Here is a 24767-nt window from a genome sequence, read left to right as displayed (position 1 = left end):
ATCTCCTATGAAGTAACCATTAGCAGTCTCCTTTTACCAACTATTGGTTTATCTGGACTGGGCCTAAAGTTTAACGGTTTAACGTGGGCTCCAAACCACCATAGAACATTCACAAATTTTAAACAATCACAAACATAAATTTACGACCATGCCGCAGCAGGATTCGAACCCGCGGTTATCGCAACAGTAGGAGGACCGTCCCATCGCCTTTACCACTGCGCCACCAAGCCGGCAAGAAAAAATTTAAATTAAATATTCTATTTAGATATTCGTTGAATGAACACTGAATGAAACATTTTTAAAGCACTAAAGGACATTATTTAATCTAACCATTATTATGCCTAATATTTTTTTAAATTTTTTATTAACCTAATAATATTATTCTAAATGGTAATATAATGAAATGTTTATTCTTTAAGATAATTAAATATAAAGTATGTAAATCATATTCTCTTTATTCATCATTAATGAAAAAAATTTAATTTTTACATTTAATATGTAAAAATATGTAAAATAGCCCTTTGAAATTTCTCATTCACCAAAACAAACAACAGTCATTGGATACTGCAGTCACTGAGGATACTCCAGAAAATTAATTATATTTAAAAATACTGGTATTTGCTGACATAAAATATTATTGAGAATTGTATAGTGAGAATTAGGTTTTGTATATAATTTAGTAATTAATACAAAAATCAAATATCATTATTCACCAATGAATTCAAATAGATTTCTGTCACCATTAAATAACATTTAGGTAACATAACATAATAACAAGGCAGAATAATGAAAAGATCAAAAGGCAACAATTCTTACTTACAATATTACCACATATACACTTAGTTCTAACTCTTTTTGGTGTTGTACTGGTTCTTATTTGTGTGAAGATGAAGGCAGAGAATCGTCTGTTACAAAAGGATCTGAGCAGAAACACATGTTATAATTTTCAGTTTTCGATCTACTTCCTTTAAAAAAATTGTACTTCTGATTCTCATTGGAGATTCTAATGTAGGCTGAACAATCCATTTATCGATGTAAGCGTTTGTGAAAGACTTACTATTTAAATTACTATTAGGCATTGCATTTTGGTTAAGCAATGCTCGTCCACATTTAAGTTCATAATCTGGTCTGAAATGTAAAGAACAAACCTTCCTCCCTTAAGTTTATCATTGTTTACTTTCAAAACCCATATCTCCGCCAGAGCAGAAACCTTTGGAAAAAAAATCATTATTATAACTTGAATTTTTTATTTATTTTAATTATTTAAGTAAAAATGCTAGATCTGAAAATATCAAAAAAAATATTTGGCTTAAAATATGTTCGAATTTTACTACTAAATTTTTTTTAGCTTGTCACGTTATGCGTTCTCTAAAACCAGGCCAAAATTTTCATATTTCTATGGCGACAATACAATGACGCCACTTAATAAAAACTCCATTATCGACTTTTTTCTAGTACTTATTAGAAACACTATGTTCTTCATAATACGTTACCTCATTTTTCATAAAACCGACGTTGTTAACACGAAAAATCAATAAATTAACGGTGCCTCATTTTTAACTGTTTAGTTTTGGCAGTTTTTACAGTTTCAATTTTTACACCTCGCAAAAAAAACATTTAATGGCCAGAGAAAAATCAATATTTTTTTAAGGCATACGTTGTGTCTTTGTTTTAGAGTCTATGTTCGTGCGATTATTTTTGTAACTACAAAATCATTTTATTATAATGTCATGTTTATTACATCAATACGCAATAGTTTTGGTTGGTTATACGACACAAAGGCAACACTTTAGTCATATTATAATTGGAATAATATCTGTCATCAACAATCACAAAAATATTGTATTTATTTAATGAAATCTTATTATTTATATAAATTAAATCTTTAAAAAAAATTACTTGATATGGATGTCGCAAAAAAATATCGATATGTCCATATCGACCAAAAAAAGGTCTTTCGTCTGAAAAATGTTCCGATTTTGCTGAAAAAATTTCGTTTTTCATACCTTTTCTATATTCAGACAAAAATAAAAATATATTTTTATCGATATTTCAACATTTTTTCAAGACACAAACGTCATTTTAGTGCGAACCTTTTGTTCGTTTTATGTGCATTTCTACTGGATAATAAATAAACGATGTATAATTAATATCTAAAACAAATTATTTTAATGATTTCGGATCTAGTTACATCGTTTACTCACTGTATACTGACATAGATTCTGAAAAATAATATATATTTAACAAATAATAGATACATTTTAAAATTATATTTTTCAATAGGAAACAGTAATTACAAGAAATAAATAAATATAATTTGACTTAAATTATATATATTGCATTAATTTTTTGATTTTTATCAAAGTTAACTTCTTATATTTTATTGAATTTAATTTATGATTTTCATCGAAGATTTGGTTTGTATAAGATATTTTTGCTGGTGTTGTAATAATGGTGCTTCTTTGTAGAATCTGAACATATACAAAGTAATTTTTTAAAAGATATTGAACATAAATTAATTTCCATTAAAGATGCTATGTGGCAAGTAGCGCTGACTTTGTGAAAGCACACGTCTTTGAGATATAGACTACAAAAATTGAATATCAACGACCAGGCGAGAGGTACGCCAGCTTCATTTCGGAAGAAGTACAGTTCAATGACCCCAATTTGATGTCCCGTCCGAAATCAGGGTCCACTTCCAATTGCTCCAGAGCCTGTATCAGTCAGCGAAAGTTCGATGCTGTTTATGACCGTTTACTTTTAGCTTTTGGGTACCTTTTTAAGACGTATATTTAAGCTTTTAGATCACCGTATCAATGTGTAATTTTATCCAGTTGATTCGATTTTATACGTCATAAAAACCGCGTAACTTATACAGAACACTAATTTTAAAATGATATCTGATACCATGGTGATCCTTCTCATAGTATATTAATTAATATGCCTTCTAAATTACACAGCAATATCTTCTTCAACATGATCCTTTTCATTTTTATCTTTGAATATACTGAAATCATTTCTTTATCAATTTTAAAATTGTTTGTTTTAACATCATTGTATTTCATTCATGAAAATTACGTATTATATTATCTGTTTTTAGTTAGAAGATTAGACCTATTAATTACATCAATAATCATAGAATTAAACAAATAATAATGATATTTGTAATAATATGTTTGTAGATTTATAATTTTAATACAAGGTAAGATATAAAATCTAACAATGTTTATATTTAGGAGATAATATTAATGTCTTGAATCAGATTTTTCAACTCAGCCCATGTATATATAATTTGGCGCATGATGTAATATACTAATAGTGAGTAAAACATGTATTCAAAATTTGTATAGTTAACTACTTTATCGATATACTATTAAAACTAATATAACAAATAAACAAGCAGAAATTAATTAACAGGCAAAATAACCATTATCTTAGAAACAATATAGATTAAAATCTAAAACACCGTCCGGATATACAGTTTTAGATGTGGCGTTCGAAAATGGTCCACAAAAATATCGATGACGTCACAGTTGCAACGTCACGCAACTTTCGGTTGGCTGAAAATATCGACAATGAGTGAAATTAGTTCACGTGCTTGGGTCCGAAAGTCGTTCTATCTTAGATGTCCACTCGGTATGAAAGAAAAAGAGAAGAGAAGAGGCAAAAAAAAACAAGAAAGATTCTTTTTCTGGGTCAGATATCTAAAATGAAATCGCTTTAATTAATGTAGTAGCATAGGTTCAGATCTGGTCAAAGAAACGTAAACAAAAATATTTCGACAAAAGTGAATCTGATTAAAATCGATATGAAATGAGAGGTATTTATTAACCAAATAAATATTGTAAGATATATGTTGTTTATTATATATATATATACATATATATATATATATATATATATATATATATATATATATATATATATATCCAAAAAAAATATCAGCCAAATATATCGATATTTTTTCAGAAAAGAAATATATTTTTTCTGCATCCCTATTACAGGCTATATCCTTCATGTATCTGGTAACATACAGATTTCCCAATAAAGAAGTGGAATATATTTAAAATCAATTTATGATTTCTGAATTTTCCTGAGGAGTGAAGAGGAAGATACTTAGTACTAAGAAGACTTAATAATAACTATACATTTATTATTAATTACATCTTACATTAGATATTCTTAGTATAATCTTAATTTACAAATTAATTTATTACTACTGTTCTCTTGTACTTGCATTAATACACTACTCAACACAAGCTAGGTACGTGATTAATACATCAGTATGTATTTCCCAAATTAAAATAAAACTAAACTACTTAAGCTAAAGTTAAGAGTAACACATATATACTACACAAGTTCGTGTGGTTTGGTTCGCTGCAATCTTCTGATTTCCCGCATGTTGTCCAATAGCTGTATTGCTTCCACCTTGCTGTGATTTAGTAAGCTTATTTCATATTTTAAAGCGAAATCTTGGATCATCAATCCATTTGATTTCGAGGTTATCATGCAGCTCTTCGTTGGTTATGTAGCGATAAGAATTGGTAATATTAATCGTAGAACTTTGTTTTGGCAGCGTTGAATGACTAGTTCTTGTGATGTTTTAGGGCAGGGCTATATCTGCACTACATAGGTCCTATTTGGCTTTATGACTGACTGCCAAACCAAACTCTTTGATTTTAGATCAAGTTGAGAATATCTTCCGACTAACTAATACAGTCGCTTGATTTTGATACGGATCTGCTCTGCTTTTTGTCCATCATGTTAATTATATATAGCTGAGAGTTAACTTGCATTCATTTCATTTCATTTTCAGTAGTGTTTCACATTCAAAATTATCGTTACAAATCAAAATTGCTTAAAGGTTATTGAACACAAATTCACAACTATCACACTCACATTTAGCTGATTGGGAAGTACATTGGAGTGCACTGACACTCTTTCGAAGTACAGTTCACATTATTAGTGTTCAGTGGAGGAATATCACACTTTATCACTTCATTAGAGACGTAGCATAGAACATAGACTATAGCACACATCTGTTGAATGACGGCTATATTAAAATTACTAGAAGCACCCCATACATGGATTTCATAGAACCAAATTGGCCCAAATATTAATTTGTATAGCACTTGTTATTTAGGAATAACTTCGATTTCATCCCGACAACCCAATACTTATAAGTACGGTTCTTGCAAAGATTTCTCTTTAATGTCTTCTATCGACTGAAAATTGGTACATCGAAAGTGACAATTTGAGTTTTGGAAAGAAACCTGTTAAATCGTTAAATCGGGTGAATACCATGGTTTTTGGTCATATATTCTTTAAAAATTAAATCCGCGTAAGAGCATTCCTTCCATCTCTCACTTCCTTCACTTCACAGCAATTTTAACTTGAGGTCGACCAGAACGAGATCAAACCTAGTACAACATCTTGATCTCGTTTGAATGCCCTGCACCACTTATATGCTGGTATTTTTGTTAGTGTTGATATACTCTAAGCCTTCTGCAACAGGTTGAGTGAGTCACCACTCGAAATTCTATTTGTATTGTAAAATTAAGGCTAATTTAAAAAAAAACAAGTTCATTGTAAAGATTGCACGCTTGAAATAAACTGTCAAAATAGACCAATACAATTAAATAACAGGTGTAGTTCAATGTTCGTATCAATAAACAGGGGATAGACAAAAGAATATGAACGCCTGACATACACAAAATATGTATTCAATAATAAGTTGTTGAGCCAACATTTGCTTTTAAAAGATCTGCAATTCAGATCGCAGAATAGATTCGTAGAGTGTCTGGATGGATTCCAATGGAACATTGTCCCATTCTTGTACCAAAACATCCACCAATTGCTTCAATGATGTTGGAAATAGAAATCTACTCCTCACTCTCTGCTCTTAAATCCTTCATAACGGTTCAATTATGCTAAAATCTGCAGTTGTGCCTAGGAAGATCTTTGATGATCTTTGAACCAAGACTATCTTTTTGGTTGTATGTATGAGCATATTATAATCTTGGAATATCGCAGTGCTTAGGAGCAATATATTAGTCATAGTAAGAACTGCATCATCGATGATTTTTTTATTACTCTTAGTAGTTTCACAATCTATCCAGAGGAGGACAATAAGTATTTGTTATGCTTATATTATATATACATGGCATATAGAAAATCACTTCATTAAGTGATCTCGTATATAAAATACTATTTTAATTAATCAGTTTTATTCTAAAGCTTATTTTAAAGTCTATGTATGTCCAATGATCACTTCACGTACTTCACTGTCACTTCGTTTAATTAGCTGATTAGCGAGTACATTGAGATGCACTGACACTCTTTCGAAGTACTTGACACAAAATTTTAATTACACTGGTTAGTGGTTCTAGAGGAATATCGCGTATTATCACTTCATTTGAAACATAGGACGGAGCATCGACAATGGCTCGCAACACTTTATTTTGGAACTGTTGTATGATGGATATATTAGACTTGCTAGCAGTTCCCCATAATTGGATTTTATATGACCAAATAGGCTTGCGTATAGATTTATACAATATCTTGATGATAACTTGGATTTGCGCCCGATAAGCCAATACATTTGTTAGAGTTTAAGTCAAAGTTGTTTACGTTTAGCGAGTATGTGCTTCTTCCAAGTTAAGCGTCGATGTAGGTGCACACCAAAATATTTAGCATGCTCTGCTTGCGGGAGTTGAAGATTATATGACTGGAATCATAGAGGATGTCAAGATATTCATTCGCAGTAATCTAGACAGTGATATGAATGTAAGGACCAGCTGAGTACCACCATATTTTCGCCCATATCATAACGGAACCTCCCCCATGCTTGACAGTAAGAAGCAGGCAGTTTCATACATAAACCCGACAGTTTTTAGGGCGGTTCATTGGACCTTACCATATTCTTCCAGTCGTTGTGTCCAGGTTTCATTATCATTGCACCACTTCTTTCCCACCTCAGTGTTGACTTCTGTCATAAAAGGTTTCGCTATCGTACTCTATTCTATGAATTCAATGAGCTTTGTCGAGCTCCCGCCATACTGTTTTTGTCGAAACAATAATACTCAAGTGATCGTTGAGTTCTGTTCTCACTTTTACCGCGGTAGTTTTATGTTGTCCGGCCGCAATTATTTTTAATGTTCATAATTTCAATCATAACAAAATAAAAGGTATAATACACTGAAATATAATATTTGGCATGTAAACTGAACAATACATACGCGTCGCAGTATTTGCGCGGAGCCAGTGTTAACAAAATGTACTATATTATATAACAAGATATTTTTAACAAGTTTTAAATGAACTTTTATTTCGCGAAAAACTTAACAACTAGTTCAATAGTGCAGTGAATATAATGCTAGGTTCACTCAACTAGACTTTGGTGTTTACATTTATATCTTTAAGTCAACAGGTCTAGTCACTCAAAAATATCCTAGAGATTGGCGTGACTAAACTCAATTATTATTATAGATGTTATTGAGAATGTGTAGGGGTAAATATCTCACATACCATATAAATCAATTAGTATATTTTGAGATACTTACAAATAAATTGGTGATTATTTAACAGGTCAGTAATTGTCTTCAACTATGAGATAACTTTTTGCAATTTAAATGTTTTAGAGCGTGACAATAATCTTGCCAGGAAAATGATTATGAGTCGTCCCACAAAGTGGAATAATATATAAGATAAATTACGTTTGGCAATGTTTTTTTTTATTCACTATTATATATTTTTAAGTAAATATTGTTCAAAACGCTGAAAAACCAAAATATTATTAACATGGTCACATGTATTCTCCAGGTTATCAATTTAAACACTATATAGTATATATATATATATATATATATATATATATATATATATATATATATATATATTAATGTCTCCTTTTACCAACTATGGGTTTATCTGGACTGAGCCTAAAGTTTAACGTGGGCTCCGAACCACGGTCCTCAGCATTAAGCCTACCAACTGGCGAGTGACCAACTTTAGAAATCATCCCAGAAGACATCCGGTCTTACCCAGCCTGGTTGCTGGCGTGACTGGGATCATATTCCTTGTCGGATTTTACACTCTTGCCTAGAACATTCACAAATTTTAAACAGTCACAAACATAAATTTACGACCATGCCCCAGCAGGATTCGAACCCGCAGCTATCGCAACAGTAGGAGGACCGTCCCTTCGCCTTTACCACGGCGCCACCAAGCCGGCTATATAAATAATTGTTGTTATATACAAATTGATATAGGATACTATTAACAATAAAGTATTAACAAATTACAATACAATTGGCTTGATTAATAACCATTTTTTATCATTAATGTACCTTAACAAGTTATTGATCTAGATTTTGAATGTACAAAAAACTGTTGATAATTGAAATAAAATCCAATTGAAATTATCTTCAGATTCCTGCATGTTAAATAAATGTTCTGGACGTATCAGTTCCAAACGGCCAAATGTACTGATGGTCATGATTAAAATTAATTAGTTCAAACAGCATCAATTGCTAAATAGCTCAGAACATTAACTTAATAAAAAGCGATAGTGTATAGTCAAGTCTGTTGAATCAAAAATTTCAAAATAAAATGAATCAAATTCAAATATTCATTTAATTCGAGTTTTTGTATATCAGCGTATTTACTTAGACTACTTGCACCTTTTTTTCTTTCTTTTTTAACGTTAAAAAATGTTTACTCTCTTTCTATTTACTTACTAAATAATTATTAGTTATTATTATTAATTATTAAACACTTTATTTCTATTTTACTATCCTCCTCTACTTTATTAGACACCTGGAATTTATAGTAGCAGCACATCAAGCAACATCAGCAACAGCAAATAAAATCAATATAAAAACTGTAAAAATTTCAAAATATTTTTAACTTTAACTTGAATTTTTCCCATGTTTCATTCCATTTGAATTCAACATTGGAAAATATCAACTTATATGGTAATATCTGGTGAATACAGTGAGTATGTTTGAATTTTCTGTTATTTAATCAATGTCATGCAGGTTTCCAGAAAAAGTAAACTTCCAATCCCCCAGAAAGCGACTATGTACAAAATGCCTCTACGGAGCACAGGTGTGTCTCTGAGAGACAATTTGAACTACTCCAAGTGTTCCAATCCAAAAAAGTCCGCGCGTTACTCAATGCCCCATGGTTTACGAGGAACGCCAACACTCACCTCGAATCAGACATCCCGTTTGTGAAGAATTTCACGAATATGCTCAGTGTAAGGTTGTCCATAGACACCTTAGAACACAACAACACCTTGATTAAATCGACAAACCTCTGTAGTAAACCAACTACGACAATTCCAGTCGTACCTCAGTCGCCCGCAAAACACTCACTATTCCGAACCCGAAGCGACATCAGCCAAAGACTATTTGGTTCAAGCTGGTCATCATGGAATAAGAAAAAAATGTTTCCATGGATTTTTCATTTTATTATTGAGCGTTGTCATTATAGTCTTTCCTCCAGTCATAGCTGTTCTGTCCTTGGATATTGTTAACCTTTTATTTATCAGATTATTCTCAATCATCTTAATTCATGTCTTTTTTGAGCTGATCTTTGAAAATAGAAAAGAGATACTTTGATATAAACATCAACAATGCAATTTGATTTTTTGGATCTTTAGGTTAAAAGGTTGAGAGACGAGAAAAATTAAATATAAGAAAAACTACGTAAAAAAGGAGTCGTGAGTCAGAAGTTTAAAACACAAAATAAAAAAGTATTTTTAAGTTTAGTCTATAGTGTCACATAAAAATAAATTAATGTGAATTAAACATATCAATAACAATGACATACTATTACTACTCATTATTTCTTGTGTATCAATAGTAACCTTAAAATGTTGATATTCGTTGACCTTGTAAGGCACTAAACTTATTTTATCAGATAACACATTACGATTATATTTCGTGATGTTTAAAAGTTATTTATTGTAAATGTCATAGGTCATAGTTTAATAGTAATTAGTTTATTCTAGTGGAACCAGCTGGATATGGCTAATCATATATAATTGATACACTATCCAACAGCAATATTTTAAATCTTGATAGATGGAAATTTTTTTTATGATCAATTAAACAATGAATGAAAAATAGTGACCCTATTTAACCCATATATCAATAGAGAACACATAATTCATGATCAATTAGTTTCATTAAAAAAAATTTGTATATTGATCACGACAAGATTTGAAATTCAAACAAAAAATTACTAAATAGATATTATAAGTGAGCAAATCGGTAATAATATATTCGTTATATGCTATAATTCTCGTTTTTTCCTGTGAAACATTATCTATATATTTTAAACCAAAAAGTAATTAATACTGGGAATTGAGTAATATACATAATATGAAGTATGTATTTGTATGTAACTATGTATTTAAATATTTCTTAAGCTTTCTAAAATAATGAAAGTGTAACCAAATTCAACTAAACATGTAATTATTAAGTTTTAGAAGCACGATGGAGGTGTGCATGACCAAGAAAAAAAAGAATAGATGCACATAAAGAGCATTCCATTTTTACACAAATCTTTTCTGCATTTAAATGATTTGTTAAATATTGATGTGTTGAATATTAAAAAATATGTAACCTCACGTATATTTGTTAAATAACTAATTATTGATATAAGCAATTTTAGCTCAACATTAGTTGATGGAATATATCCTATATATTCTAATCTATAGTTTTTTTTTTATAAAAAATAATGAGATTTATGAAAAGAAATTGAAAAAATTACAACAAACATTCTATAACGTAAATTCTCATTATTCTCATATTCATTCTAACGAAACCATTGTATTAATACTAACACAAAATTTGTACCATACTATCTCTCAACCTATTTTATGAATGTTGCAAACTGCGATAAAGTGTGTTTGAAGGGTACACTAAATCAATTTTGTAAGGCTTTAAGTTCTTTTGAGAAGATTTTAAATTTTACATTGTATTTACATTCAGGATTTTTACGACTATGTCGTCCACATCTTATAAAAGAGAGTGTTTTATGTTAAAGCTATTTGTTTTTAAAGTTATAAAGTAATTATTCTACGATAGGCACTTTGGGCTCAACATCTAAGTTACTGTTTTTAATGTGCATTGAGTTTTACTTATAATTTTACTGAACTAAATCGAACGATTTCACTCTCTTTAATCTTTTGACTAAGCCATCATTATCTAGGAGCTGGAGAATCTGGACATTGACGTGCTGATGGAGCATCTGTTCATGTCTTTTGACATAGTCCTTGATAACGTTATTGATAATTTCTACCTTCAGAATCTTTCTATACTTTTCTATTGCTATAGCTCCAGAGTTGCACACTATCCACAACTTCACACTGGTTACTAGACCTGTTGGTAAAGCAAAAGCTTATTATATACTGACAGGGACATATCTACCCAATAACCAGTACATTTTTTTGTTCTTCAACATCAGTTTTTCGTTTTTTTTTTAACATATGACACCTGAGTTTAACATCAAGGGTCATTCCAAGATATTTGGCTGTATTTCCATATGAGACTACTTGGTGATTTATATATACTAGCTTGTACTTGATTATTTTGTTGGTGAAATCAATATGCACTGATTTATTTTTATGCATTTTGATCTTATCTGCAAATGTAGACATTTTAACAACATTTTAATTGAATGTAGGCAAGTCCCGAGTGTACAGCAGCTAGTGATATTTCTGACATTGGTGATTCTGTGAACCTGATTAATTGTGGAATGTTGTTTCCTGAAACTAAATTGATCATCCGAAATAAGATGATTTTCCTCAATTATTAGTTTAATCCTTTTCAATAATAGTTCTTCAAATAATATGGACATTGTCGACAATAGTGATATCTATTTTCCACAGTTGCGGTACATATTGTAGTGTGAATGAAGCATTTATTATATTGATCATCTTAATTAGTGATTTTCTTAGAAGTTTCCTTAATATTTCCCTGTTAATAAAGTGAACACCTGGAGGAAAACATCGATCAAAGTGACAAATTGAATTTTCATCCTTTCCTGTTCAATGTTGCAGGGTAATTAAGTTAACTTCGTCCACTGTATGGGGTTGAAATATCCTCTCGAGTTGGTCTGTGATTCTTATAGCCTTCTACTGGTTATCTCTGGCTTAGCTCCCGATCTCATTTTTTATCGGTTGAGTTTAAATGATAGATCCTCTTCAGTTTCTGGTAGACCTCCACAGCTAATACTCAGCACTAGCGCTATTAGCACGTCCACGCAGATATTCACTGTCATTTTTATCACTTTGGTAGTGGATGGTGTCATTTTTTACTTATTTTATGTCATGTCTCAGTTGGGATGTAAGATTATTCAGCTTAGTTTTATCTTGCTGAGCCCTTTGAAAGAAGAACAGATGAATACACTTAACATTGTTTTTACTCCAGCTGGTATTAATTTATGGAATGAAGATAAGCAGACGAGGATATGGGCAATAAGGACTATGAGGACTTTCCCATTGATGTTAAAAATGTAGTGACTGAAGCTTTAGATTGGGCTGACAAAAACTATTATACACAGATACTTTAGTTCTCCTTAAATTACGGGTTTAATCATTGGAAGACAATGTTAAATGCCAATTACGGGACACCGAAATTACGACTTATTTTTCTTTTAACTAAAAAATACTTATCGCTATTGAAATATTTGTTTAGTTTGTTATAAACGTTTGTTCTTTCTTTTAATAAAACGTTTAATATGTTTTTAAATCACTTAACTCACATTCGTGACCATTTCGATATTTTGAATTACACTTGGTTTGATTTATCTCACATTAATGAACTTCTGCTGTAAAAAATATGTCAAGAGGCGAAATAATTCTGTCTTTGGTTGGACGGAGTAACATCTGAAGGAACGGGGCGTGGGGTTAGAATTCCGATTTGAGTGTTTCCAAAGATTTTTGAGGGTCTTATAGTCGACCAATGTCGTTCTGAAATATAATGTTGTTGTGTCTTTTGGAGTATTCTGGTTGTTTTTCCTTCAATGCCAGATTTTATTTGAGTTATAAATTTAAATGAGTGCTGAGATGTCGATCTCAACAATTGGAATCTTACAGTGGAAATTAATCGCCTATAGGTCATTATGATGGAAAATGGAATTCAGTAATGAGTTTATAATCTAGTAATGTAGCTGTAATATTATTTGATGTTATGTTTACTTTGTAGTTTATTCAATACTCATTTTTAATTTGGAAAATATTTTTAATAAGGGTAATAAAAAAAACCTTAGTGTTTCAACAATAAGCCTAAAAGGTATTTCTTATAATAATTGTTATATACATAACATATATCACTGGTGAAGATCACATCCTTAAGTGATCCCCTGTCTAAAATACCTTATCCTAATATTTCTCTAAATTCTATACGTCTAAAGTATTTTTCTCTAAAGTCAATTAATCATATCGAATGGTAGTAAAAATTTTAGTGCTACTACTCATATTTGGCTAATTGATAAGTTTATTGGGGTGCATTAACATTTTTTCAAAGTATTTACACTTTTGCACTAACTTACTCACTTTGAATTATACGCGTTATAGGTTCTAGAAGGATATTACGTTGTATCACTTCATTAGAAGCGTTTGTAACTTATTTAGGAGAAAATATTCTAGAAATTACTTCCTACTAAAAAAAAGAACTTAACGGTTGATATATGATTGCAACAACCTGCTTTACTAGCTTCAACCATGAACCGTTGGTATGCAGTTTTTTTAAAACTTCTTGGTCATTTATGATGAAAGGCTCTAAAATATATTTTGAGCACCCTTGCCATCATTTTATTACTAATTATTACACTTAGACCTATTAATTGGATTAAAATTGTTCCGAAAAATTAATTCGTTAGTAATCCCTTCAGAATTAAACAATATGTCGTTCTGGGTTCTATTTCATAAATTACAGTTCTTGAAACGTCTTCATCAAACATTTGATTGGCTATTTGGATAGTTCCTTGTCTTGCAAGTTATGTAATGAGACATTGAATTGTGTGGTAAATCTAAGCAACTATGGACACTGCCAACAAATCAAACTAGCAAAACCAAGCAAATCAATATCAAGCAGCAGAATAGTTTGTATTTGAAGCATCTACTTTGAACTTGATGAGATTAATAGTTGTGGTATTTAAATATTACTAGAAAGTTAGAAAAAAGTAGTCGCTAGTCAATATGACTTTAGGGATTTTTTTACAATATCGAGCATTCGTTCTTACCAAAGAAACACACTTATTTATAACAACAGTTGAGAGCACTTACGACATATTGTTAAATGATATATTAATAAACCCCAGTATTAGAAAGTTTGTACCCTGAAAATTAATTTTTTCCCTGAATAAAATTAGAAATATTAGAATTAATTATATCTATTATTCTTTTTAATTAATCAAGCACTGAAATTTGTTTTATTTTTCACGTTTCATATAAATCAATTTAAAAAATAACTATAATCAGTATTTTTGTTTTTGTTATATTCTATTATTTCTTGAAAATGCAACTTGTTTTTGTAAAATATATGTGATATTTATGATGCCTTTTTTGTTCTAGCTGTAACAGCTGCAGTTCGAATTTGTGGCCCAGCTTTTGGATTCATATTAGGATCGCTTTGCACTAGTGTATATGCAGACTTATCAGTCGATCCAGAAAGAGATTCGTCAGACCCTAGATGGATTGGAGCTTGGTGGTTGGGCTTGCTCATAATCTCAGGACTTTTAGTTTTAGGCGCAATAGGAATGTATGCCTTTCCAAAACGACTACCTCACACAAAGCCTTTAAGAAGGCCTAGTAAAAACATGCTTAATGATAAGAAGCAAAATCCTAGTATAAGAGGTATGATTATTTGGTTTATTTATATTTTTTGATTATTTTACTCATTATTTTTTGTAATATGATTTAGATTTCCCAAAGACTGTAAAACGGCTACTGAAAAATGATATACTTATGTTTAGAACTGCCAGCACAGTACTGCACATATTACCGATAGCGGGATTGTATACATTTTTACCGAAATATTTAGAATCTCAATTTAGATTGCCTACTCCAACAGCAAATATGATTTCAGGTATTGGTCAATGATATCTTAGGAAAAACTTGCAATTTTTTATCTCTAGATAAAGTTAAATATCAGTTTTATCTCGGGTTTGACGACTGCCAATTCAAGGTCCAAGGTGATAAATCTTATAAGAATTTAAGATGTATTAATTAATGTTACTCAATCAATTCACGGATTTAGATCCCCAGAAAAGACTAAATCAATGTTATTACATATCTATCCAGACTATCTTTGAAATGAAATAAGTTCAACCCAGGTACATTAACCAATATTTAATTAAAATGCGCAGGTGTTGATTGAAATTATTTCAATATATGTATGAAATTAAGAAATATCCATACCCCGCAATCTTCGGTGATGCTTCTGCTTGGTTGGTTTGCAGGAAAATGCCAAATATGAATAATTTATTAATAATAACAGCAGAATTTTAATTCATAATATTTTCTTTTCATAGATGAAAAATTGCAATGTTTTTCTTATATCCTCTAAAAAAAACAAAAAGCCTATATTAATAATAATTTAATTTTTATTAGGTGTTGGAGGAATTCTAGTGATGGGTGTTGGTATTGTAATAAGTGGATTAATTATTGGCAAAGTGCAATTAAATGCCAGACAAGCAGCTGGTTGGATAGCGTTTACTTCGATAGTATATGCGATTGGAATGGGAATTCTCATGTTTATTGGTTGTCCAATGAACGATCTCGCTATTGTTAAGCCAGAACAAGGGTATTTCTTTGATAATACCTAAATGATTCTATAATAACACCGAGTTCTATTTCAGATTAGAGTTAAATAACATCAACACTTGTTACGATAGTTGTCATTGTAACGAAGATAAATTTCAACCGATTTGCGGACAAGATGGTAAGACCTACCTATCTCCTTGTCACGCTGGATGTCAAAGCTACACGAAAAAAGGCGGGAAAATAGTGGAATACTCGAATTGCCTTTGTCTTGGATCTAACGACAAAGACATGAACAATCAGACGTTTTATGGAAATGCTACGATCGGTTATTGTGAAAACGAATGTGATAACTTTATCTCGTACATTGTCCTGTTTTCTATTTTCGTTTTTATTCACTCCACATCTGAAGTGGGCTCTATGCTGTTGATCTTGAGATGCGTCGATCCTAGAGACAAAGCTATGGCGATGGGAGTGATACAATTTGCTATAGGATTATTTGGAAACGTGCCATGTCCGATTATTTATGGAACTGTAGTGGATTCGGCCTGTCTTATATGGGAAATGGCTTGTGGAGAAAAAGGAGCGTGTGGTCTGTATGATTCAGATACGTTCAGGATGTTTTATCATGGTACGTATATCAAAATTATTTTTATTTATTTATTTAAGTGTGATGTTTTCATCGGAATATTATTAATACCAACCGATGGTACGCTCACTCTTAAATTCTTATGCTCATGTACATTTATAATGTAGCAATGCGTAATAAATAAACAAACAAAACTGTTCGACATTGTTAACGTATAAATAACATTCGATTGCGACATCTCCTTAATGAGCGAAATTTCATTCGAGGAAGAATGATTTGGCAATTTTTGCCGTTATATAACAGTCTAGTCAAGATTTTTCTGTTGCGTCTATTTCAAAACGGACCCTACGTTAACTAGAATTAAACTTAACTCGGATGGAATTTCACGCAACTTTTAATATCACGATGTAACCACTACACTTTAATAATATCTCATTATACAATTGACAAATTCTACTTCTGGTGCCGGTTATTTATTAACAATTTTAGTGCATAAACGCCCAGACTAGGTTTCAACACTTGCGGGCTTTTAAATGTAGGAAGATAAATAGACACCTGTTAACTCCTACTGTAAAATTATTTTTGTAAAGTCTCGCTTAGTATATTGGTTGTGAATATTTTATATTTGTTTAGATTCCATACTTATTTTTATGATTTATTAATGAGCTATATTATGGAGTTAAGTCTGATTGATATGTAACAATAATTTTTAACATATTTTTATTGTTTTTTACATCTTTCTGTTACTGATCCTTATTGAAACTTTGATTATATTAGATACAGAGGATGGACAAAATACCATAATATGATGTTGAATCACCATTTGCTTTTAAATAGTTACAATTCTCGAAATAAAATCTTAATATATGAATAGTTTCCTACAGAATGTTGTCCCATTGTTTTACCAAAATATCCGCCAGTTACTTCACTAATGTTGGAGAGGGAAATCTACTTCTCGATATCCCCTTTAAAACGCCCCATAACGGTTCAATTATGTTAAGGTCTGGCGAATGTACTAACTAGGAAAAATGTTTGATGATATTCCGATGCTTCTCAAACCAAACTTACGCTTTTTTGGATGTGTGTATGGCACATTATCATTTTGGCATATGGTGCTGTATGGTAGCCATATACTAATCATAGTATGAACTTGTAAGAGTATGTCGATATATTCACTCCCTACCCTACCTATTGCAGCCCAAATCATAACGAAACCTTGCTTCGTAGGCTTCTTTTGGGGTTCTCCATGCACAAACCCGGCAATTTGTAGGAAACAATATAAACGGTGATACATCGGATCATACCACATTCATCCAATTATCAAATCTCCAGGCTTTATAATCGTTGCATCACTTCTTTCGAGCTTAGCGTTGGCTGTTACTAATCACTTATGATTCGGGATGGGAATTAGTAATACCAATGGCTTTGGAATAAATGAGAAACTTTATTTACATCGCTGGTCTTTTATACATTTTTGAACAGCCTTGATACAAATTACAGCACCCTCTACTAGTTGTTCTTCTTTTCTACATTGGCTTTTGTATCGACATAAATCATATATTTAACACCCCATCTCAATTTAAATGTATCTAACAACTAACCTAATTAACATTATACATAAATATTACAAAAATACATTTAAATTGCCAGAAAAAATCTATTACATCCTACATTCAAATTTATTTGAACATAAAACTATTTTATTTCTACATGGTGAGAATTTAATTTTACTTAATGATTTAATTAAATAAGTCTGCACAATTATGTGATAAACAAACGTAACATTTTTTTTTCTTTAGTCCTAATTCTCTCTTTGAACATTCTTAAAGACTTTCGCACTCACACGCTTTTCCACTTTTAATACTAATTAGTTTAGTTTGTTCTTGGGCTGTCAAATCTACATATGTATTTGCCTTCGAATTGATTTACTCCGTGCCACTGGGTTGCCTTTATAAAATGGTATGAATCCATTAAAACTTTTTCTAGTTGGTTTCCACCCCAGTCTTTATAACTTGCTGATTCAAGTCTACTATAGCCTTACATTATATATCAATCCATGGTTCTTCCTACCGCTGAGGTATCGTAGTATTCTTTTTGCAACTTTCCATGCGCCTTTTGTTGATCTACCTAAATATCTTCTAAACGGTACGTCTTTAATTATTTTTTTACTGTCACCTGTATTAAAGTTGACTTCCATTGGTGTACCAGATTGGTCTGTAAAGATATGATCTCGTAACTAAAGAAATAATATATATAAAGAAATATTATATAAGACTGCATGTTAATCTTCCATATAGTACACTTTTAAATTATTTCTCCACTTTTGCTGTTGTTAATGTTAATTTCGATCGGTGTTACAATCTTCCATATTGAATTCGTCGAGCAGTAGTTAAATTATATGTTTTTCATAAATATTTAATCTCTCTTTTATCTCCTCTATTTTCATTCCAAGAAATCGTTTAACTTCAGTGATCTTCCTACAAATGTTACAACATATTAGTCTGTCTGCTCTTCAGGTACTGTTATTAATGAGTCATCAATCAACAATATAATATAGCATCAATCAACAATATAACAAGATGAACATTATCTTTCGAGTACAGGCAATAGTCATACTCAGATCTTTTAAAATTCAGCTTGTTCATTACCTCGTTAAATGTCGTGTTCCAACATTTAAGTGCATTTCTCTATCCATACAATGTACGATTTAATTTAAAATATTTTGATTTAGTGTCTAAACCCTCTGGCTTTTTAATGTAGATATCCTTATCAATTGTACCTTTTAAAAATACTGTTGGAACGTCAATTTGCTTTATTTTCTAGTTCTGTTAAATTGATATTGATATCCAAATTAAAATGCTTTGTAATTACACTCTTCTTCATTGGTTTCAATAGCTTTTTATCCTACCTGTAGCTCTGACTAACCCCATGTTTCTAGTTTACTAGTGCTTCACTGGTTCTGTAATGAGGACAGCTGACTGCCATGATATTGCATCCCAAATCATAATGGAACCTTTATTTGTAAACTTCTTATGGGGTTCTCCATGCAAAAACCCGACCATTTGTAGAAAACAATGTAAACGATGACACGGACCATATCACATTCCTCCAAATCATCAAGTGTGGAGGTTTTATGATCGTTTCACCAGTTCTTTCGAGCTTAGCGATAGCTGTTACTAATCACTTTTGATTCGGGACTAAACGGAATTATTAACACCATTTATGGTTTTGGAACAAAAGAGAAACTTTATTTACATCGCTGGTCTTTTATACATTTTTGAATAACCCCGATACAAATTCCAGCTCCCTCTACTAGTTGTTCTTCTTCTTTTCTACATTGACTCTTGCATCGATATAAATCATATATTTAACATAGGCTTGCGTTATAAAGGGTTTCACAAGAGCAACCCTTCCATGAATGTTAGCTTTGTGAAGCTCCCGTTGTACTTTTTTATCGAAGTGGGTGTTGAGTTTACTGTGACTTTTGCCGCGACAATTTTATGTTGTCTGGCTACAATCCTTTTTAATGTTAGTCGATCTCTGTGAGTTAACTTTGGGTTTAGCCCATTATTCCTCTTCGCCGATAATGTTTTCCCTTATTTTGTGTATGCTGTTACTGCCGTCATTCAACTGTTTCTCACAGAATCTTCCGCTAACCGAGCACCAACAATTTGTCCTCTTTTTGAAGTCTAAGAGGTCAAACATTTCAATGATCGCATACGACATTTCAGCAAATATACTTCAGATAAAAGCTAAAAGAACTTCATCTCCATCAGATATACAGAAAAAACTTTTTAAGTGGATGGTGGTTCAAAATAGTGGAATCCTATTTTGATGTCAGTGTATTAGGTTGTGTGAGATACCCACGACTTTATTTTCCTCATCTGTTATAATTTTCTAGAGAAAGCACTTTTTTTATTATCGAACTTTTCCTGTTTCTAGCTGAATTACAATTGGAATCTTGTAGTTTCAAACAATCAAGGCTTTTAGTGGCGCTAAAAGTGTTTATACTAAGTTTAGACGTTTCATAAAATACAAAATCAGCACCAAGAATATTTTAAATTAATACCCAGGCATTATTATTATTAGTAGATACATTTTTTCCTTGTTAGAATTGATATAGAATGCAATATTAACGAGTTGCCATTGTAAACTCTAAAACTATAATATTCTCAAAACTGAAATAGCTAATACTTTGCAAAAAGTAGTGTAGTTATAACCACTGTTTACGTGATTTTTAGAATGACTTTAATATTTTTAGTAATTAAGCGATTCAACTGTTGTCACTCACAATATTACTAAACCTTTTGTATTACATATGTTCATAGCATATACCTCAAAAGTAGTAAATTTCATCTTCATATTTTTAAACATACACCTTCAGGTCTCGCTTAATGTTCTCATTTTGGATATAGTATAGCTGTGACAATACTCAGTTTCATAACACAACAGTTATTTTCTACAACACACAATACAACAGTTTTTTTTTTATTTTCAAGATATATCGATTAGTAGCAATATTATCTGCAAATATGTCTATGACTACACGTAAAAAGCAATAAATTATCTTCAGTAATATATGCTTTGGCGTCGCTCTTAAAATACATCAAATGCTTGAGTCACGCGGCCAGATCTAGATATATCATTGCGCACATCCTTTCACTAATGATTTCATGGTTGCACATACTCTGTTCATTTTCTGTTGATTTGGCAGCAATTCAATCAGCCAATATATACATCACCGATCTAAAGTATTGCTATCTTGTTTGGTTCTCTACGCCTTTCTTCGTCATTGATAACAAAATTATTTACATTGAAACTTTGCCTTTTCACCAATAATCAAAATATATGCACCTAATATATAATTGATAACTTCAACAATAACTAGACATATAAATTTTATACATTTATTTCTATATTTAATTTAATAATGTGTATTTTGTCTTTAGGAATAACTGGTGCATTACTGCTTTGTGCTTTCTTCGTTGACTTAATAGTATGGTATAAAGTTGGAAAGTTCCACATCGTTGAAGATGAAGAGGAATATGAAGAGGAGCTAGCTACAATTGCCATTAAAATAAAAGGAGATACAGACTAGCAAATGGAAATGGTGGGAGATAATCCACCAAAATATTAAGTTTTACAACTTATTGACATCGAGAATTCTGTTTTATTTTATTACTTTTATAAAGACATGTCTAGATAAGAAGATATTAGAGCCTTTTGTGCAAAGAATGATTTTTAGACATATGGTAGCTAAGAAATCTATTAACTATATGTAATATTTAATCTTTGTGTAGGTATTCCTAGTCGAATTGGACTGTTGCATTTTTATTAAGGATTTTATAGCAAAAATGCATTTGCAATTTTAGTTGAGATGTTAATATTATTGGACATAGCATAATTTTAGTAAATTTTGTTGACTTAATTTTAAAACTAGTGATCTAATCCTCCTACATACATCACATTTGTATGGCTGTTTCAATGTTTTATATATATAGTGTTTATATTATTTTATTAAGTTATTAATATTTTACAACAATGAAATGAAAATCCAATATTCAATATACGAGGCTTGATCACTAAATAGACCTCTGTTTTATGGTTATGCAGTATATATAAAAACAGAAGTCAAGGTTTTTAATATACCTATAGAATTAAGTTGTTGGAAAAAGAAAATCATAATGTAAGGCCTAACTTTTGTTTTAGCTATTATAAATGTTATATTTTAGAGCAAATCGTTTTTGTAGTAATGCAATTTTTGATCAAGATGAAAGTGAACTTTAAATCTATTTTTTAAAGATAACTATTGCATCCAATATACAAACTGTGATATTTAAATATGTTTGCTATGTCCAGCATTTTTATACAGCTATTATATTCAGATGTAAGTGGATTTTTATATATTAATGTTGATGTAAAAATATGTGTATAAAAAATAATAATAAATCACTATTGAATTTGTCAATAGCTGGAAAAAAATGAGAGACTATTTTACTATAATTTTTTATATTAACTTTTATAAATCAGAAAATTAAATAAAATTATTCAAAAATAACAAAAGCAAGGTAAATTTTCTGTTTAAAAAATTGTTTAGAAAATGCTGATACATATATGTATAAATATTTGTATTTGTTATTACTCACCTCTGTAGATTCAAAAGCAAATTTATATTTGTATATGAATTAAACTACTTTGATCTAATGAAAAGTTCTACTATATCATCTGTATAATCCTAAAAATTCACATAGGTACTCTATTTGTGTTATTTAATGTCCTTTAACTTTTAGTTACCATTCAATTTATATTATAAACTCCCCCCCTTTTTTGCAGAATATTTAACGTGCCATGTACTGTATCGATACATTTTATAGTTTTATGGAAAAATACCTCACTCCTATTTTAATATGGTGCTCAACAGTTTATACTTTTATATTTGACTTTCTAGAACTATTTTTGTTCTTTCTATATTCTTTGTATTAGTTTAAAAGCATAGACCAATAAAAATTTAATGTATTATAACTTAGTTTGAATATTTCCATCTTACATTTATATTCGTTTTTTCCTTCATAATAACAGTGATTAAAAAACATTTGCTAATCATATTGCCAAGACTACCAAAAAAACTGAAGTTATAATTACAACTCTGTATAGTGCTTAAAGAACAATTTGTAAGCAAGTGCTGTAAGCTATACCTTTACAGTAAAAAGAAGTATATCTTTTTAAGTATTTTAAAATCTCCTTTTTACCAACGAGGGTTTATCTGGATTGGACCTACTGTTTAACGTGGGCCTCGAACCACGGTCATCGGCATTAAGTCAAGCGACTGGTCAATGACCATCTTAGAGACCATCCGGTCTTACCCCAGCCTAGTTACTGGCGTGACTGGGATGGTTATCCCTTGTCGGATTTTCCACTGTTGCCTATAACGACATTTACAATTACAGTCACAAACATAAAGTACCGTTCTGTCGCCTTAACCACCGCGCCACCAAGCCGGCTAAAAGGTATGTCTATTATCAAGGTATGACAAATTAAAAGACCAAAGCATTGAAAACACAATCTATAGACAAGTAAAATGGATAAATAGATCGTTTGCGTATAATCAATACTATTTAGCACACGTCATGTCAAGAAATGAATTACAAACTTTTTATAATTCCTAAACAGCATAATAATGTTATTAATTTGAAGTATATTCGGTTATCTAACTCTCAATCCAAAATTCTCTTCCATAATTAGACATAAAAAAATATCATCTTCGTATTTGCGAAACAATATACATACATTTTCTTACATTATAAATAAATTTAACTATTAATATAACAATCATATCAGCATTAATTATTGTAACTATTTATAATATATTATATTATATTATTATTACTAATAGCTTTTCCTCTTCCAATTAAATATAAAACCACGGTCCTCAGCATTAAGCCTACCGAGTGACGAGACACTTTCCTTGTCGGATTTTACACTCTTGCCTAAGACAATCACAAATTTAAGACCCAGCAGGATTTGAACCCGCGGCTATCGCAATAGTAGGAGGACAGTCCTATCGCCCTTATCACTGCGCCAACAAGCCGACTTGTTATATTTTGACGACGTGATTTCATCTATATAATACATTATTAATAAAGCATTAATCAAATCAATAAAATACATTCTAAAAATAACGTTTTATTAATGAAACAATTTGAAACCGCAGGCACTCAATCAGAAACCCATTCATAATTTGAAATTATTATTAACAATTGTTTTTTTGTCTAATTGTGTATTATAGTGCTAGTAAAAGAGAGTACGTATTTAAATATATTGACGATCAGTTATTAAGACGATTAAGTCGATATGAATCTCTATTAACCAAAAAAGACATTGAAAAAAATTTTGATTAGTGACGCACCCTTTCACCATTGAACACGACTTAAAAAATATAGTAATGTTTGGTAAAATCTACCATACCTGTCTTTGATTCTGGTGCTAACTGAAGATATATCCTGTTTCCCCATTGAACCCAACTTTAGAAAATACTGTAATTTTAAACGCTACGTACTATATTAGCCTTTGATTTTGGTGCAAACTGAAGATATACCCCCTTTCTCCCACAGAACCCGAGTTAAAAAAGCACTGTAATTTTAAGCGCAACGTACTATATTAGTCTTTGATTTTGGTGTAAACTGAAGATATACTCCGTTTTCCCACTGAATCCGAGTTAAAAAAATACTGTAATTTTAAGCGCAACGTACTATATTAGTCTTTGATTTTGGTGTAAACTGAAGATATACTCCGTTTTCCCACTGAATCCGATTTAAAAAAATACTGCAATTTTAAACGCAAGGTACTATATATGTCCTTAATTTTGGTGTAAACTGAAGATATAATCCGTTTTCAAACTGAATC

At 30.8% G+C, this 24767-nt stretch overlaps 1 protein-coding gene across 7 annotated transcripts in view; it reads left to right on the top strand.

Moving 5' to 3' along the window:
- Oatp74D (Organic anion transporting polypeptide 74D) overlaps positions 1–22890 on the top strand; it is a 130556-nt gene extending 107666 nt beyond the window's left edge. For all 7 annotated transcript variants that reach the window (XM_076404854.1, XM_076404849.1, XM_076404853.1 and 4 more), the window contains 5 exons: positions 14588–14869; positions 14937–15101; positions 15626–15818; positions 15874–16406; positions 21314–22890. In XM_076404854.1, coding sequence (XP_076260969.1) covers positions 14588–14869; positions 14937–15101; positions 15626–15818; positions 15874–16406; positions 21314–21462 — 1322 coding nt within the window. In that variant the 3' untranslated portion in view covers positions 21463–22890. The remainder of the gene's footprint in view (positions 1–14587; positions 14870–14936; positions 15102–15625; positions 15819–15873; positions 16407–21313) is intronic.
- Positions 22891–24767: the final 1877 nt, after the last annotated feature.

Source organism: Rhynchophorus ferrugineus, unplaced genomic scaffold (assembly GCF_030347505.1).
Source record: "Rhynchophorus ferrugineus isolate W39M unplaced genomic scaffold, kcgeb_rfMv2 rfM5, whole genome shotgun sequence".
NCBI classification, from domain to species: Eukaryota; Metazoa; Arthropoda; class Insecta; order Coleoptera; family Curculionidae; genus Rhynchophorus; species Rhynchophorus ferrugineus.
Note: the sequence above shows the minus strand (reverse complement) of the source record. Positions and strands in the feature narration are given on the sequence as shown.